Consider the following 19,617-nt stretch of genomic DNA (forward strand, 5'->3'; position numbering starts at 1 on the left):
TAGCTGAGGTCCTTTGCCCGTCTATCCAGGTGAGTGCAGGCCCAGCAAGAGGCCAGCAGGCCTGAGATCCACAGCTCCCAAGTCCCTAAGGGGAAGGGGGGCTGAGCCCTTAGCACTCTCATGTCTAAGGTGAGGAAAACTGACCTGGATGAGAAAGCAAGTTCAGTTCTCGGAGGTCCCTTTTAGAAACACAGATGTTGGGGAACCTGGGTGGTTCAGTGGATTAAAGCTTCTGCCTGTGGCTTGGGTCATGAACCCAGGACCCTGGGATCGAACCCCGAAACAGGCTCTCTGCTCAACAGGAAGCCTGCTTCCTCCTCTCTCTCTGCCTGCCTCTCTGCCTACTTGTGATCTCTGTCTGTCAAATAAATAAATAAATTTAAAACAAAACAAAAAACTGCTTAAAAAAAAAAAAGCACAAATGTTTACCTCTTACCTCTTTTGTATGTTTACTCAAGTGTCTCATTTTTACTTTAAGTCAAATTAAAAAAAAAAAAATTTATTTTAAGTAAGTCTCCCCACCCAACATGAAGGGAGCTCCAGCTCACAACCCAAGATCAGGAGTCACATGCTCTTCTGCCTGAAACAACTAGGTGCCCCCAAATCAATTTTTTTTTAAAAAGTTTTATATATTTTTCCAGCCTTATTGAAGTAACTGACATAGAACATTGTATTGGTTATATATTAGTGAAAAGATTTTATATATGTATAAATTCTAACTATGTGAGGTCAGGGTGGTTAACTAAACTGACTGTGATAATCACTATATATGTGTATATATGTGTATATACATATATAGTGAAATTTATCACAGTCAGTTTAGTTAACCACCCTGACCTCACATAGTTAGAACTTCTTCCAGTGGTGACAACTTTTAAGATCTACTCTTAGCAACTTTCAAATATATAATACAGTACTTTTTAAATGATTTATTTATTTTAGAGAGAGAGGGCACGTGAAGGTGGGGTGTGGAGACAGAGAAGCTTCAAGCAGACTCCCTGCTGAGTGCAGAGTCCAACAAGGGCTTGGTCCCATGACCCAGGAGATGACCTGAGCTAAAACCAAGAACCAGATACTTAATCAACTGAGTCACCAGGCATCCCTACAATACAGTATTATTAACTATGGTCACCATGCTGTGTATTATGTCCCCATGCCTTATCTTATAACTAGGAGTCTGTACCTTTTGACCACCTTTACCCATTTCACACCCCTCCCTTCATCCTTTGACAACCACCAATCTGTTCTGTTTCTTTTGAGTTTGGGCTTTTTAGATTCCACATATAAGTGAGATTATATGGTATCTGTCTCACATTTCATGTAGCAAAATGTCCTCAATGTCCATGGATTCAGTATCTAAGTATTTGGCTGTAAGCCATTTAGCTTCTGAAAAAGTTCACCTGTTAAATAGGTGAGAAATAATCCATGGACAAGTAACCATAACATACCATACTATTTCTCTATTGGAAAAAGAATCAGCTCTTGACATACAGAGCTTCCTCTGTGTTCTGATGTTTGGTATACAGTTTCCAGAAATAGAATCACTAGGTCAGAGTATGGACATTTTTATGGTACCTGATCCATTTGGTGGGGTGTTTTTGTTTCTACTACCTGCCATGACCCTCTTCCCTCATCTGGGAACATCACCCCCACCACCCTCCCTGCTCCAACCATGTGGTTCCTGGGGAGTATCTGTAGTTTAGTGAACTTAGTGACACTTGTCTTCACATGACCAAATCTACTAGCTTATGTGCATGCTTTCTTTGTGCACACTCTCCACTTTCCTTCCTATGAAAATAGACAATCACCCCCATCAGAGATCACCTGCCACTAAGTAGCAAGAAAAAGGTTTGGACTGGATGCCCCATCCAAGGAGTCTTCAAAGTGTTCAGACCTTCAAGTCTGGCCACTGAAGGCAAAAAAGATCTTAATTTAGGAGGGAGAAACAGTACTTTAGGACCACTGCCTCCGAATCTACATTCTTCAACAGTGTAAGAAAAAAGGTCAAGTACTGATCTACCTCAAGGTTATGTTAGAGCCCTCCATGCTTGGCAGTTATCCTGGGTGTAACTGCTTCCCATGGTGAGCTTCTTCCTTGACTTCTGGGTTAAGCACTATGATGCCAATGCTGTCTCAGTCATTAGCGTATCATCATTTCTGTAAGGATTTCAGATGATGGTACAGGGCTGGTTTAATTCTTCCTTTTGCATTTATATTCAGGGTTTTTTTGCTTGTTTTTGCTTCTAGGCTCCATGCCCAATGTGGGGCTTGAACTCTCACCCTGAGATTGAGAGTCACGTGCTCTACCAATTGAGTCAGCCAATGCCCCTTAATTCTTCCTTTTGCATTTATTTATTTTTTTTTAAAGATTTTATTTATTTATTTGACAGAGAGAGATCACAAGCAGGCAGAGAGAGAGGAGGAAGCAGGCTCCCCGTTGAGCAGAGAGCCCGATGCGGGGCCAGATCCCAGGACCCCGAGATCATGACCTGAGCCGAAGGCAGCGGCTTAACCCACTGAGCCACCCAGGCGCCCCTCTTCCTTTTGCATTTAGATAAGACTGTCGTTTCCTGTAGTTTCAAAAACTACAAACAAATTGAAATTAAAACATGAAATCTTAGGAATCAAAAACAACATGTGGGCTAAAAAAATAAAATCTTAAAAAAAAGGGGTGCTTGGCTGGCTCAATCAGTGGAGCACGCCACTCTTGATCTTGGGGTAGTTTAAGTTCAAACCCCACATTGGGGGTAGAGATTACTTAAAAAAATAAAATCTTAAAACAAACTTTAAAACACAGGGGCCAAAACCATGGCATGAGGTAGTCAATAGTGTAGCTTATATGCGCATCACCCCACCTCACCCTCCCCAGAGGCAAGGTCAGGTTACCATGGTTCAATAGTCAAGTCTGAAATAGCAACCTAAACCAAGACTAAGCTGGGTTGTTCTAGCCAAAGACAGCCCAAGTGTCTTCCACAATGGAATTTCTGTGTAAGTTAGCTCCAGACACCAGGACAGTGGTGCTGGGCTTGAGATGTAGTTCCTTCAGCAGCAGAGTGGTATTTGGAGATTAATATTGAAAGCTGCGCTTGGTCTGGATATCATCAAGAATCTGCTGTAACTCTTCATCTTCAAACCGACCCTCCAGGCTACAAGAAGAAAACCAAAACAAAAGAGTGTCTCAGTGAGGGACAACATATTCTTTTTTAGCACACTAATCTTTGAGCACCACTTGTCTACTTCTCCTCTAAACATACACCTTTACCCTTCAGCTGTATTTTTGCCATTCCTTTTAAAAACATACAAAGTGTTTCAGAGATTTAAGAAAGTGTAGACAATAAGTTAACATTACCTCTACCTGATTTAAATTTCTTTAACAAACACAACAGGAACAAGTTAATGGCTCTGTGTATGCTCCCCTATCACAATACCTTCCCCAGAATTAACCATTATCCTAAATTTGTATTTATCATTCCTAATCATATTTTTATACTTACTATATACATATATACAAAATGTATCTATAAGCCATACACAGCAATGTTTTTAAACTTTATAGGAAATGGCATCATACTACATATATCCTTCTGAAATTTTTTTTCACTCCAAATTGATTTTGGAATTTGTTTTTGTTTTTAAGATTTTATTTATTTGTCAGATAGAGCACAAGCAGGGGAACAGCAGGCAGAGGGAGAAGCAGGCTCCCCACTGAGCAAGGAGCCCAATGTGGGACTTGATCCCAGGACTCTGGGATCACGACCTGAGCTGAAGGCAAACGCTTATTAACGGACTGAGCCACCCAGCTGTCCCTTGGTATCTGTTATTATTCCATGTTGCTCCAGTTCATTAATTTCTTCACTGCTACATAAATGATTTATTTGTCCATCCTCTTGTTTACTGAGAGACTGTCAAGTTTCTGTTATCACTAGCACTGCAGTAATGAACATTAGGATACATGTCTTCTTATGGAACTGCATGAGTTGCTTTTAGGCAAGTACCCAAGAATGGATTTTCGGGTTACAGGGTATAATCATCTTTAACTCTAGTATATGTAGCTAAATTGCTCTCCAAAGTGACTATACTAATTTGCACTCCTACCACCAGTGTGAGAAATTCAGCTGTTCCACATTTTTGCTAACAGTTGGTGTGCTATAAAACCATCATGTTCACACCCTGTTAAAGAAGGCACTCCATTCAATGTTGGTGCTATATGCCCCAATTTTAAATGCACACACCTTTTAGAAACAGTAATTCTACTTGTAGGAAATTAATATAAAGAATTTAGCACAGTGATAGTACTAACCTTGGAATCAGCGCCTTTGACTCCTCAGCAGTCTCTGGGCAAAGGTTGGCCAAACAGGCCAACTCAAACTTATGAAGCTTCTTCTGGAGCAACAAGCTGACCATGCGGAAGAAAATCAAAACAAAACAAAACAAAAAAATCAAAGACTGGTGAGTAGGAAAAAGAGAATCAAAGGTACTTAGCAAGTAAGAAAAAAGTAAAGCACCTGCAATCTTTCTATATGGTTAGCTTGGCTGCAAAATCCCACTTTCAAATCACTTCCTGTTCCTATGCCTGGAGAATAGGAAGTTAAAATGAAATCAGGCAGACAACAAAAGTGAGCAGAGCACATCAGGCCTGAGAACCGCTTGCTAGTATAACTTTGAAAAGCCATTATATACCTTACAGACTATACAACCCTTCCCCCCAAGAATTTATTTTGCTATTCTCTGCTCTTATCACTCTGCCTTGCTTCTTTCGTCATTAATTTTATGTCAAACACATAATGTTTGTGTATTTCTGACTTGGAGGAAATTCTTTTTTAACTTACCTACAACAGAACAAAAACAAAACAAATCTAAAAAATAAATATAGGCATACCTTATGTTGTACAAATATGTATAAACTGTGTCTTATTTTAAATGCAATTCTAGTTCAAATTGTATAAAACATTGTCAAATCCTATCTTGGCTTCTTACACATTTAGCTCTTAAAACAGAGCTCATCCCGGGCACCTGGGTGGCTCAGTCCGTTAAGCATTTGCCTCTGGCTCAGGTCATAATTTCAGAGTCCTTGGGATCAAGTCCCACATCAGGCTCTCTGCTCAGTGGGGAGTCTGCTTCTCTCTCTCTCAAATAAATAAAATCTTTTAAAAAAAAGTAGAGATCATCCATGATAAATCTGGTTTCAGAGAAGACCTTAATTATCTGTTCAGAAACAAAACATTTACTGTGTTTATTATTCTATTACAAGCATATTAGGTATACAAAATTTCAAAAATATAGGACAGAAAAATAAGCTATCCATATCACTACCTACACAAAATCAAGTAATTACCTTAGTGTACTGTTCCAAACACTTATGTTTTAGAATAAAAATTCACACATTCAGTTTCATAACTTTCTGCCACTTAGTAAAGCTATATTCATTTACTAAGGAAAATACTATAAACTTAGTTACACGGGAAAAGGTTTACAAAGTACTATATGTATCTGTGTGGAGGGTTTTGTTGTAAAATGAATATATTCTCATTTATAAACAATACAAAGAAATCCCCAAAAGGTGAAAAGAACCTGAAACCCTACCCAGAAATAACTAGCATTAACACTTTCATGGAGATCCTCTACCATTCCTCTTTATATTATAAAAGAAAGAAAAAAAAATTTTGAGAGTGTAATTAAAAAACAAAAACAAAAGGAATTGTAACAAATGTTATTCTGTGATTTTTTTTTTCACTCAATAACACTAGCTGTTTTCCACATTAGTACTACACATAACTCCACCTTGAACACAGCATTCTGTTGAATGACTGTGCTATAATTTATATGTCAAATTTCCAGCTGTTGAACATTTCAATTGTTTCCAATTATTCACCCTTTTATTTTTTATTTATCTTTTTTTTTTAAATCAAGTCTTTTCCCTTTTTTAAAAATTTATTTCAGAGACAATGAGCAAGTGGGGAGAGGTAGAGAATTTCAAGCCAACTCCCTGCTGAGCACAGAGGCCAACGTGGGGCGCATTCTCATGACCTTGAGAACATGATCTGAATCTAAAGCAAGAGTCCGATGCTCAACTGACAGAGCCACCCAGGTGTCCCTTCAATTCACCATTTATTTATTTTTTTTTAAGATTTTATTTATTTATTTGACAGACAGAGATCACAAGTAGGCAGAGAGGCAGGCAGAGAGAGAGAGAGAGAGAGAGAGAGAGGAGGAAGCAGGCTCCCTGCTGAGCAGAGAGCCCGATGCAGGGCTCGATCCCAGAACCCTGAGATCATGACCTGAGCCGAAGGCAGAGGCTTTAACCCACTGAGCCACCCAGGCGCCCCTCAATTCACCATTTTAAATAACGCTTTTCAAACACCATGTATACTTCTTTATGTACTAGACTGGTCACAATGCGTTGTTGTTTTTTTTTTTGTTTTTTTTTTTTTTTTTTTTTTGTTAGAGAGAGAGAGAGAGAGAGAGAGAGAGAGTGAGCACAAGCAGATAGAGTGGCAGGCAGAGGCAGAGGGAGAGGCAGGCTCCCCGCTGAGCAAGGAGCCCGATGTGGGACTCGATCCCAGGACACTGGGATCACGACCCGAGCCGAAGGCAGCGGCTTAACCCACTGAGCCACCCAGGCGTCCCTCACAATGCGTTTTAAAGATAAATTCCTGGAAGCTAATTATCCAGTCAAAGCACAGGAGTCCCAAGAGATAGTACCCTAAAAGTGCTTCATCAGTACACACTTACATCAGCAATAAATCCTGTTTCCCCATTTCCCCTACTTATTACATGTAGGTGTCCCATTCTGTTTAATCTTTTCAAATCTACTTAGCTCTTTTACCATTTCAATTTCCTTGAAGATGAGCATTTTTTTTTTGAAGATGAGCATTATTTCAAGAGAATTTGCTAGCCATCTTAAGTTCTCATTCAAATTGAGCCTCTAACTGCAGACTGTGTCCATTTTTAAAAACCAGTGTTATCTTTTATTAATTCTTTGTTGGAGCTTTTAATATTAAGGACATAAAAAACTTAAGGATATCAGTCCTTTCCCCAATTATTTATACTTGCACTTTGCATATGGCATTTAATTTAAGTAACAAAGTTTAAAGATATTTATGCAAATTAATTTATTCACTATTTAGTGCCTACAATGAGATTAACACAGTGATGAATACAACCAAGTTCCCCCACATTTAAAGTCTTACTAACCATAGCCAAAATAATGCATTCATTTACTCATATTACCACACAGCACTTTTATTCACCATGGTTTATATTCAAATCCTTAGGAATCAAGTTTGGTATAAGGTATAGTGCTTAAACTTTTTTTTTATTATTATTATTAACATAAAGTATTATTTGACCCAGGGGTACAGGTCTGTGAATCATCAGGCTTACACATTTCACAGCACTCACCGTAGCACATACCCTTCCCAATGTCCATAACCCAGCCACCCTATCCCTACCCCCTAAACTTTGTTCTTTTTTTTTTAATTTATTTGACAGAGAGAGAGAAATCACAAGTAGGTAAAGAGGCAGACAGAAAGAGGGGGAAGCAGGCTCCCTGCTGAGCAGAGAGCCCGATGCAGGGCTTGATCCCAGGCCCCTGAGACTATGACCTGAGCCGAAAGCAGAGGCTTAACCCACTAAGCCACCCAGGCACCCCTGAACTTTGTTTTTTTTTTTTAAGATTTTATTTATTTATTTGACACACAGAGAGAGATCACAAGTAGGCAGACAGGCAGGCAGAGAGAGGGAGAAGCAGGCTCCCTGCTGAGCAGAGAGCCTGACTATGGGGCTTAATCCCAGGACCCTGGGATCATGACCTGAGCTGAAGGCAGAGGCTTTAACCCACTGAGCCACCCAGGCACCCCTGAACTTTGTTTTAAAATATTTCTCCTTCGGTCCCCTCCTCCTCGGTCCTGGGACTGAGCTCCACATCAGGCTCTCTGCTCAGCGGGAAGCCTGCTTCCTCCTCCCTCTCTCTGCCTGCCTCTCTGCCTACTTGTGATCTCTGTCAAATAAATAAATAAAATCTTTAAAAAAAAAAAACTAAAAAAAAAAAAAAAAAAATTTAAGATCATTATATTAGCCACCTTTTCCATTCCCCTGAGGCTGCAGAATGGCACTAAATGTATACATTAATTTGGGGAGAACCAACATGTTTACAATACTGAAACCTTTTATCCATGAATGTGTCCAGATCATCTCCTAGACCCAACAGCTTGTAGTTTTGCTTGGAAGCTCTGCACATTTCCCTCTAATCTTTTCTCCATGTGTACACCCACACTTTTTAGAACATACACACACACTTGCTTTTTAGAAAGATTATATACATACTTCATATACAATCTCACACCTTCATTTTCTGTACACTTAACATGTGAACACTTCCATTTTCTATCACAATTTGAATGACAATAGATTAGCCAACAAATTAGTTCCCACGATTTATTTAGTTACTACTGAATGTTTTGGGTTCCCCCCCACCTTGGCTATGATAAACAGCTCTCTAAAAAGTATCTGTCTATACACATTTTTTTTGGTATACCTGCTATTCCTAAGGACAGTAATTCTCAAGCATTTTCACTGGAGCAGAGTAAACAAGTATCCCTAGGCAACCTGCAGTCACAGGCTCAAGTGACTTTCTGCATCTGCAAGGTTTTAAGTTTTGTAATTTAATTCAAGAATTCACATATATGTTTTTGTTTTATTCCACAATATGCTGGTATCTATTTTAATGTAGAAATGTTTTAAATCACCTACCATCAAATAAAACTGGTATCTGAAGAAGATAGGTTTCTCCCATGGTCTCCTATATGCCTTAGCACATCAGTTTTCCAAGTTACATCTGACCCAATTTGAGAAGCAATGCCTTAGGAAAAAATGCTAAAAGCCACTGTCTGGGAGGCAGAGCAAAGATTAAGAAAGAATGCTCCTGATTTATATTTATTAACATATAGAGGTCTTGAATACATTCCAGGTGAGTAATAAATTACCCCACTTTATTAAAAACAACAACAACCCACAAACACTGCTGTGTTTCTTATAGGTTTAACGTATGTATGTGAATGCATGGAAAAGATCTGGAAGACTAAGAATAAACTAACAATGGTTACTGTGCAGAATAATCTCTGGGATTTCAGGTTTAGGGAAAAGTGGCCAAAGAGAATTTTGGTCTTACAAGCAATTTTCAAATTTCTGACAAAGACCTTATTTTTCTTAAATTAATGGTACAGATGATGTCCATGGGATGGCACTGGTGGAGGCAAAAGCATTTTACATGTAGATGTCCAACAGTTTGGATTAACAAAAACTTTCTTTTATCACTCACCTACGGACACTGGCAATGGTCTCTCTGTTTTTGAAACGACTGAAACGGGCTGTGTAATTTAAGGTTTTCATGAAGACCTCAGAAAGCTCCTGTTCATCCTCCGCACTCTCATTCTGTTGCTTTCGATGCTCCAGAAGCATATGAACCTCTGAATTTAGCAGTGTCTCAGCTGTTTCAAACTCTATTTGTGAGAAGCACAAATGTCAGCTGAAAATATTCCTTCAAAGGACAGTGTCTAAATGTTCATTTTATCTTGAGACTAACAGCAAGTTTTTGTTCTTGCATGAATCCAGAGGCCTCATATCCCACAGCTTTATCTCTGTCTAGACTGATCTATCAAGGCACAGTAGAGTTCATAAAACACTAAAACTTAGCTCAGTCTGGCGAGACAGTTTAACATCAAAGAACCTGATCCGGATGTGCTATTAAATAATTACACATCATTATCCTAATGAGGCCAGTTACTGACTTCAATACAGAGCACAGCCAACCATTACTCCTCTTTAGCTTCCTTGAGGTGGTAACCTAGTTCCATAATACTAGTATTACATTCTCAATTTTAAGAATTATTACATGTTAGGGAGGGCACTTTAGGGCAACTGGAAACACATTAACAATGAGTCCCAAGTTCTATTTTTGTACCTGTACAAATCTGCTATTTACTCATTCACCCAGATCACTGCCTATTACATACTAGGCATTAGACCTGTGGCCAGAACTCCCTCCCCTCTAGATTTCATAATCTTCTAGTTTCCCAACTAAACCTACTTCAAATATTTGCCATCACACAAATCTTCATACTCATTTTTTCCTAGCTTCAAGTTTTTATTTAAATTCCAGTGAGTTAACATACAGTATATTATTTTCAGGTATATAGTTTAGTGATTCATCACTTACACATGACACCCAACAAGTATCCTCTACCCATCGCCCATTTATTCCACCCCCGCCGCCCCACCTCCTCCCTCTCCAGCAACCCTCTTTTTTCTCTATAGCTGAAGAGTGTTTTCTGGTTTGCTCCCTCTTCCCTCTATGTTCTTCTGTTTTGTTTCTTAAATTCCATGTATGAGTAAGATCATACGATTGTCTTTCTCTGACTTATTATGCTTAGCACAATAGTCTCTACCTCCATCCACGTTATTGCACATGGCAAGATTTCATTCTTTTTTATGGCTGAACAATATTCCATTCCACATCTTCTTTATCTGCTCATCAGTTGATGGGCATTTGGGCTCACCCTTGATACTCATTTAAAATAATTTTTTTTTTAAGATTTTATTTATTTGACAGAGAGAGATCACAAGCAGGCAGAGAGGCAGGCAGAGACACAGAGGGAAGCAGGCTTCCTGCTGAGCAGAGAGCCTGATTTGGGCCTCGATGAGACCATGACCAGCCATAGGCAGAGGCTTAACCCACTGAGCCACCTAGGCGCCCCTAAAATAATTCTCTTGACCAGTTAGAATACCAATGAGCAAACTTAAGTTTAAAGAGGAAATCCCTCAGTTGGTTAAGCATCTGCCTTCAGCTCAGATCATGATCCCAGGGGCCTGGGATGGAGCCCCACATCTGGCTCCTTGCTCAGTGGGGAGCCTGATTCTCCCACCACCTGCTCTGCCTCCTCTGCCCGCTGGTCCCCCTGCTTGTGCGTGCATGCTCTCTCTGACAAATAAATAAGATCTTAAAAATTAAAAAATAAATAAAAGAAATAAAAGAATAGGACGAGGTGCCTGGCTGGCTTAGTCAGTAGAACATGTGATACTTGATCTCAGGTCATGAGTGCAAGCCCCACATTGGGCCTAGAGTTTTAAAAAAGAAAAAGGACTACACAACAGATCGTCAAATTTTTGAAAGGCTATAGCATTCATTTGCATAATCTCATTTTACAAATAAAAAGGCGTGTATATATTTATTTATTTATAAACAAATCTAGTTTGGAAGAATAAACACTAAATTGTTTACACTGTTGCCTCTGGATAAAGGGTGTGGAGTTTCACTTTTTCTACTATGTATAAAATAATTTAAAATCAGGTGGGTATTGGGGCGCCTGGGTTGCTCAGATGTCTGTCTGCTTTCAGCTCAGGTCATGACTTCAGGGTCCTGGGATCCAGCCCTGCATGGGGCTCCCTGGTTGGTGGGAAGCCTGCTTCTCCCTTTCCCACTCCCCTTGCTTGTGTTCCCCTCTCTAGCTAGGTCTCTTTCTGTCAAATAAATAAAATCTTTGAAAAAAAACCTCCATAAGCGCCAGTTAAAAAACCCTCCATAAGCGCCAGTTAAAAAACCCAAATGGGTTCAAATGAACCAATCACTTCCCCTTCATGCTTTTAGTAATTTTTCAGGTCCTTGATCCTAGAGACCCGGCTAGCCCCTCCACTCCCCCTTTAAAACGCCCAGTCACCTCTCTACGAATAGAAATTGAGCTCAGGAGCTCCCAGGTGGCTGGGTTGGTTAAGTGACTGCTTTCCGCTCAGGTCATGATCCCAGGGTCCTGGGATAGAGCCCCCATCGGGCTCCCTGCTAAGCGACAAGCCTGCTTCTTCCTCTCCCGTTGCCCTGTGTTCCCTTGCTCGTGATGTCTCTCTCTGTCAAATAAATACATAAAATTTAATTTAATTAAAAAAAAAAAAGAAATTTAGTTCAGTACACGCTGGCCTCTTTCCCTCCTTCTTTCTTTTAGTTTTTTTTTTTTTTTTTTAAGGGGGGGGGGGGGGGGGGGGGCGCCTGCGTGGCTCAGTGGGTTAAGGCCTCTGCCTTCCGCTCAGGACATGATCCCAGAGTCCTTGGATCGAGCCCCGCATCGGGCTCTCTGCTCAGCAGGGAGCCTGCTTCCCCCCTCTCTCTGCCTACTTGTGATCTCTGTCAAATAAATAAATAAAAATCTAAAAAAAAAAAAAAAGAAAGAAAAGAAAAAAGAAAACAGGCTCGGTGCCCAGGCTCATGATCCTGAGATCAAGACTAGCAGGCTAGGTTGTCTCGGTGGCTCCGGTGTTAAGCGCCGGTCTTCGACACAAGTCACATCAGCGTCCTGCGTCCCTGGGTCCTCTCCCTCTGCCTCACGCCTCTCCGCGGCCCCGCCCCCCCCCATGCTCGCTCGCTCTCAAAATAAGTAAGTTAAATGTTTAAAAAAAAAAAAAGAAGAAGAAGAATAAAGAAAAAGACTGGCATGCTCTACGGATTGAGCCAGCCAGTGGCCCCTACAATCGTGTATTACTTATTAAAATATCCTTATTTGTCCTTACCACTGTAACTACTGTCGGCTTTGTTCATCCCTTCCACACCCCTGCAGCACTTCGCGGTTTATGAGATACAATAAATTACTTAAACAAGTAGGAAGAGGCTGCTCAAGGGCAGTGTGGAGCTGGGCGCCGAAGTTTCCAGGGTAGCAGGCGTGGAATCCAACAGGCCCCTCTGGAGGCACCCCGGCGGTGCCCGCCCTCGGCCCAGCCCGGGGTCCCTCTCACCACCGCATCCCCCATCCTCCCTGCCCCTCTCCGCGCCGGCGACCCGCCCGGCTGCCCGCCTAGGACGACACATGGGCAACGCCAGGCCTGCGGCGATCACGCAGGACAGCGGTGGCAGTCCTGCAGTCCCAGCCCCACCTTTGGGGAAGATAAGCTGTGAGGCATCCTCCTCCACGTCGCCGGCCCGCGGGTCGCTCCCACCGGCCGCCATCGCAACACCACGCCAGACCTTACCGCGCCCGGAACCACCCGCACGAGCGGAAGTACCCACGCGCCGGAAGCGCAGAAGCGCGGGTCTCGGCCACGGAAGGGGCGTGGCCAAAGATGGCTCGGTGGGCGGGTCCGGAATGGAGGCTGGTGGGAGGGCCGTGGCCCTCTGGGAAGCCCAAGACAAGTGGGGCGATGGAGTTGTGGAGCTTTCTGGGAGCAACGAGGATCTCCTTGTCGCGCGTGGTGGCTCTGGTCATTTGGCCTTTCTGAGCCTCGGCTTCCTCACCTCTGAAGTGTCGTGAGGCCGGGGAAGGTTTAGATGAAATGCGGAAACGCGCAGAGTGACTGACTGATCTTAGGAACTCCCGTGGATGGAAAGCTGGGTTAGTGACTCCAAAATCACATGGTGGAATTTCTTTCAACGCTTAAATATTTAAAAAATTTGATTGGGGTGGCTGTCTAGTTTAGTCGGTTGAGTCCCACATTAAGTGTAGAGGTTAAAAATAAAATCTTTTTAAAAATTGGTGGTGGATTATTCTGATACTTCTGAACGCGTGGAAAGTGATGTTGGAACATTTGGATGATACATAGAAAAGTAGGCAGATGAAAAACGATGCTGTTTTCAACTTCAGAGAATATAGAAGATTGCAACAAAGAAGTAATCAGTGCGTTGTCTCTGTGGTGAACGATATTTAGGTATCATTTTTTAAAAATATTTATTTATTTGACACACAGAGAGAGAACACAAGTAGGCAGAGAGGCAGGCAGGGAGAGAGGTGGAAGCAGGCTCCCTGCTGAGCAGAGAGACTGATGCGGGGCTCGATCCATCGGAGGACTCTGGGATCATGACCTGAGCGGAAAGCAGAGGCTTTAACCCACTGAGCCACCCAGGCGCCCCCACCTAGGTATGATTTAAACTATGTTTACAAAAAAAAAAAAAAAAAATTACCAGACAAGAATATGTATGTACCTATATATACTCTTTTGATTTATAAATATAATAATTCTTAACAAAATTAATTTGCTGTTTCTGTATTACCAGAAGAAAGGTATTGGGTAAAAGAATAAGTTATATAGCATAGGCAGAACTTAATAACTGTTTCAAAGCGGTTTCCTACATAGTTCATTAGAGGCATAGGATGGAAGTCCTAATGAGGAGTCTGGGGACATGCAGAAGCTGGGTGTGAGAAATAGGCCTGGAACACAGTGTAGACCTCCTTCTCCCATCTATCCATCCAACAGGCCCTTACAGAGCACCTGATACCTACTGGAACTTACCATGTGCTGCCTCAAGGACTAGCTGGATACCCAACACTTGGTATCTTCTACACACACACAGTAGAGAAGAAATCAACAGATGACGAAGAAAGAAAAATAATTCAGAGAGTGATGTTTCACAAGGTGGTTTGTCCATAACATTTTCATTCAGGAAACCATTATAAACACTTATGTGGAAAGCCCTGGGTTAAAAATATGACTCAGACTAAATCTGTCCCTACAAAGAGATCACCAAAAGTAGCGGATGCAAGATCTGGACTTATTTTCCATAATAAAAGAAAGAGGCAGGTGGTTAAAGAAAATAGAAAGTCGAAGAAAATAATACGGAAGGATCCATAGAGAAAAAAGTCACTTCTGGTTGGGTGTATAGGTGTCATAAGAGATCTGAGGAGCAGGGGCTGGCTTGGAACTGCTCTTTCATTTAATCAAACGGACATGGAAGAGGCATAACATGAATGAAATTATCAGGTACATACGAGGAATATTTACTCTTTAAGGTAACTTCATATTTCAGTTTCCTTAAATGTCATTTTCATTATATCATCCTCGGGAAATGAAGAGAATCAGGAATTATACAGTACTTATACAAACAAATGTTTGCTGTAATAAATATTTTATTGTTACTACATCGTTTTTTCTTTAAAAAATTTTTTAAAAAGATTTTACTTATTTATTAGACCGAGAGAGACAGAGTGAGAGAGCATGAGAGGGGAGGTCAGAGGGAGAAGCAGACTCCCCATGGAGCTGGGAGCCTGACGTGGGACTGGATCCCAGGACTCTGGGATCATGACCTGAGCCGAAGGCAGTTGCCCAACCAACTGAGCCACCCAGGTGCCCCTAAAAATTTTTTTGTACAAGATTTTATTTATTTGTCAAAGAGAGAGAGAGAGAGAGTACAAGCATGGGGGGAACCTGATGCAGAATTCAATCCCAGGACCCCGGGATCATGACCTGAGCCGAAGGCAGAGGCTTTAACCCACTGAGCCACCCAGGCGCCCCTTAAAATTTTTTTAGAAGATTTTTATATAGGGACGCTGGGTGGCCCAGTACATTAAGCGTCTGCCTTCAGCTCAGGTCATGATCCTGGGGTTCTGGGATTGAGTTTGCATCGAGCTCCCTGTTCTGCAGAGTCCGCTTCTCCCTCTCCCTCTGCTCCTCCCCTCGATCGTGCTCTCGCTCATTCGCTCTCTCAGATAAATAAATAAAATCTGAAAAAAAAAAAAAAAGATTTGTATTTCTTTGAGAGAGAAAGAGCAGAGCTAGAGACAGAGCATGGGGGGGAGGAGCAGAAGGAGAGGAAGAAAGAGACTCTCCCCATCCCCGCCACTGAGCAGGGAGCCTAATGTGGGGCTTGATCTCAAGACCCCAGGATCATGATCCAAGCTGAAGACAGACACTTAACCGACTGAGACATCCAGGTGCCCCTTTATCATTTTTCAACCCAAGTAATAATTTACACCTTTTGTTACCTTTTGGTGTACTTCTCGAAGAATCTTTTTTTTTTAAGATTTTATTTATTTATTTGACAGATAGAGATCACAAGTAGGCAGAGTGGCAGGCAGAGAGAGAGAGAGGAGGAAACAGGCTCTCCGCGGAGCAGAGAGCCCGATGTGGGGCTCGATCCCAGGACCCTGAGATCATGACCTGAGCCGAAGGCAGAGGCTTAACCCACTGAGCCACCCAGGCGCCCCATCGAAGAATCTCTTATGGACTGAATCATTAATGTCTTTCCTGGACCCAGGTTTCTGCCCCTAATATAGTATGATGTTTCCCAGTTCTATGTACACTGAAAGTTAATGTACAGGGGTGCCTGGGTGGCTCAGGCATTGGGCATCTGCCTTTGGCTCAGGTTGTGATCCAGAGTCCTGGGATGGAGCCCTGCAAGGGGCTCCCTGCTCAGTGGGAAGCCTGCTTTTCCCTCTCCCACTCCCTCTGCTTGTGTTCTCTCTCTCACTGTCTCTCTCTGTCAAATAAATAAATAAAAATCTTTTTAAAAAAGTTAATGTACAGAATCTCCCAATTTAAGCTATTATCTCATAAATAAAAAAAAAATTCTTGGCACCTGCTGCTGGAAGGAAGTTGGCTGGTAAGTGCTACTGAGGAAGTCAAAGGAATAAACATGTAACCCTCTCCCTTTTACTATTAATATAATCTCTAGAGATAGAAAGGAAGGGGATATATGGGGATGGTAGGAGGTTGTGTGATTCTGCCAACAGCCCTTGACTTCCAGGTATGAAAACTTGAGGGGGCTGCCCTGAAGTCCCACTCTTCAGGGGAGTGACAGGGCAGTGAGCCCTGTGCTGGCACTGTTAGATTCTACCTGAAAAGCCCTCTCTTCGTGAGGTCAAGCTGGGCTTACTTCAGCAACCACCTCTTTCAGAAAGTCTGTCCTTACTTAAAGAGCTGAGGATAGTTAAACTTTCTCCTTTCATATGTCCAGAGTAGCTTAGGGTTCTGAGAGGGTTTGAATACTTGCCCAGTTGTCCCCACCTACATGTGTCACTGGATAACAGTCCAGAGAGTCAGTCATCCAGTCATTGCAACAGTGTGTTTGAGCCTGGAGGCAAAGCCTTTCCAGCAGGCTACCTTGGAGTTTCAGTCCTGTCATAAAGCAGAACATTTGGCTCAGAGTATTAACTAGTTATCTGGCTCATAAACAGCAGGACCGAGATTGGAGTTCAGGCCTATCAGACCACCAGCCTAAAGATTCCAGGATCAGCATCCTGAGTTTCTTTCATCAGGAACCAGGGTGGGATCAAAGAAAGAATGGCCGGGGTGCCTGGGTGGCTCAGTGGGTTAAAGCCTCTGCCTTAGGCACAGGTCATGATCCCAGGGTCCTGGGATCTAGCCCCGCATCAGGCTCTCTGTTCAGTGGGGAGCCTGCTTCCTCCTCTCTCTCTCTCTCTGCCTGGCTCTCTGCCTACTTGTGGTCCCTGTCCATCAAATAAAAATGGGTAAAATCTTAAAAAAAGAAAAAAAAAAGAAAGAAAGAAAGAATGGCCATACTGGGGTAGTAGGTGGGAGGTCAGTTTGGCAGCAGGAACTTGAATGGCTCAGGGTAAATTTGGGAACTCTTTCCTGTTTAGTTCCCCCAGCAATAGGTATAGTCTTGAAGCTGGAAGAGTCACTTGTTTTCCCATTTGCTCAGCATACAGAACCTCGAGGAATCAGAGAGCAAGGAGCCGGAAGAGATCCCACAATCCTGGTTAGAGCTTCATTTTAGAATAAGGAAAACAGACTCAGAAGGGACAGCACTTGCAGTGCATTCCTCAGGACACTACTCTGGTTCTTTGTACAGTATTGGTTCAGAGTCAAGTCCTTCAAGGAGCTCACTGAATAGTATCTCAAAGCCAGGTATTCAAGCCAAGGTCAGCCCCTAGATTGATCTGGAAGCAGCTTTAGAGCATCTCCCTTACCCCCAGAATTAACTCCACTCATCTCTGACCAGCTGGCTTAGTTCACATGGTTAAAATGGCACATTTTAGGGGCACGTTGGTGGCTCAGTCAGTTAAGTGTCTGCCTTCTGCTCAGGTCATGATCCTGGGGTCCTGCGATATGGATTGGGCTTCCTGCTCAGTGGGGAGTCTGCTTCTCCCTCTCCCTCTGTATGTGCTCTCTCTCAAATAAATACAATCTTAAAAAAATGTAAAAAATGGCAAATTTTTGGTTATACACATCTTACCACCACCAGTGTGCGCGCGCGCGCACACACACACACACACAAAATCATCAAAAAAACCCCACAAAAAAACCAATGATATGAAATTCCATGCTATTTAACTGCAAGCAATATGATAATATGGAACAGTAATTTCTATAACCAAGATTTCTCTTCTCTTTAAGAAACAGAGAATCTGGGCGCCTGGGTGGCTCAGTGGGTTAAGCCACTGCCTTCGGCTCAGGTCATGATCTCAGGGTCCTGGGATGGAGTCCCACATCGGGCTCTCTGCTCAGCAGGGAGCCTGCTTCCCTCTCTCTCTCTGCCTGCCTCTCTGTCTACTTGTGATCTCTGTCTGTCAAATAAATAAATAAAATCTTTTAAAAAAAGAAAAAAAAAAAAGAAACAGAGAATCTGGGGTGCCTGGGTGGTGCAATCAGTTAAGCGTCCCACTCTTGGTTTCAGCTCAGCTGGTGGTCCCAGGCTTGTCATGAGCCCCACGTCAGGCTCCACACTTAGCAGAGTCTGACTCTCTCTCTTCCTCTGCCCCTTTCCCCCTGCTCTCTCTCAATAAATCTTTTTTTTTTTTTTTAAAGATTTTATTTGGCAGAGAGAGACACACAGAGGGAACACAAGCAGAGGGAGTGGGAGAGGGAGAAGCAGGCTTCCTGGGCCCCTGGAATCATGCCCTGAGCCAAAGACAGATGCTTAACGACTAAGCCACTCAGGCGTCCCTCTCAATAAATCTTAAAAAAAACCCCAAACACACAGAAAATCCTTCTCAGACACCCCAGTTTTACCACCAACTTCTGCGTTTAAAGAGTTGCTTGTCTGTTTCCAAATTATCTAACCCCAACAGCATGGATACCTACAGCCATAGGCTTAGGAGTTCTGCCGAGTGTAAGGGCCTCAGAACTGGGTATCTTAAATAACATCCTTGCAAATAAAGATTTAAACTTAAGACTGACAATTGCAGCATGTGTGCATTTGTTTGAAAAATTATTCTGGGCCATTTTCTTCAAACCCATCTCATCCTTTCTGGGCCCTCCAAAATAAACATTTCCCTTTAAGGTTAAACCATACCAGTATGTCTCGGGGTCTTTGGTTGGATTAATTCATTACCAAACGAGATCTTCAATTTGAGCAACCTCCCCAACCCCCAGCCCCCACTTGTTTTTTAGCTTTTTGGACAAGGTCAGTTTCAAACGGAAATCTAAAGAGGACGATGAACCTTCTTTCTAGAAAGACCCAAATTTTAAAGGGTACATGAACCTCAGTTTAGGAAATTTGGTTCTAAAAGGCCAGTGGCATTGCTACCAACCACACAAAAAATACAAGGGCAAAAAAGCCACAAAAAAACCAAACCATTGAGGATCATGGACACCATGCAAAACACACAGCCTGACTAAAAACAGCATCTGGGTGGCTATCTTCAAAAATAAGATGATGGGGTGTCTGGGTGGCTCAGTCAGTTAAGTGTCTGCCTAAGGTTTAGGTCATGATCCTGGAGTCCTGGGATCAAGCCTGTTACCCCCTGCTCCCCCGCTGCTCCCCTTGCTTGTGTGCACTCTAATAAACAAAATCTTCAAAAAAAAAAAAAAAGAAAGAAAGAAAGAAAGAAAGAAAGAAAGAAAGAAAGAAAGAAAGAAAGAAAGAAAGATGATTGTGAGGCATGCCTGGCTGACTCAGCTGGA

The 19,617-nt window shown here is 42.3% G+C and overlaps 1 protein-coding gene across 1 annotated transcript; it reads right to left on the reverse strand.

Annotated features, from left to right (window-relative positions):
- Positions 1-2,743: 2,743 nt before the first annotated feature.
- On the reverse strand, positions 2,744-13,030 carry LOC111160866 (RNA polymerase II subunit D). Its single transcript, XM_022524250.1, has 4 exons — positions 12,916-13,030; positions 9,320-9,500; positions 4,301-4,396; positions 2,744-3,146 (listed from the first exon to the last, which is right to left on the reverse strand). Exons 1-4 carry the CDS (start codon positions 12,986-12,988, stop codon positions 3,068-3,070), a joined length of 429 nt encoding a protein of 142 aa, XP_022379958.1. The 5' UTR covers positions 12,989-13,030; the 3' UTR covers positions 2,744-3,067.
- Between the last annotated feature and the right edge of the window lie 6,587 nt (positions 13,031-19,617).

This window comes from Enhydra lutris, unplaced genomic scaffold (genome assembly GCF_002288905.1).
Source record: "Enhydra lutris kenyoni isolate GAN:26980312 unplaced genomic scaffold, ASM228890v2 scaffoldscaffold78, whole genome shotgun sequence".
Taxonomy (NCBI): Eukaryota; Metazoa; Chordata; class Mammalia; order Carnivora; family Mustelidae; genus Enhydra; species Enhydra lutris.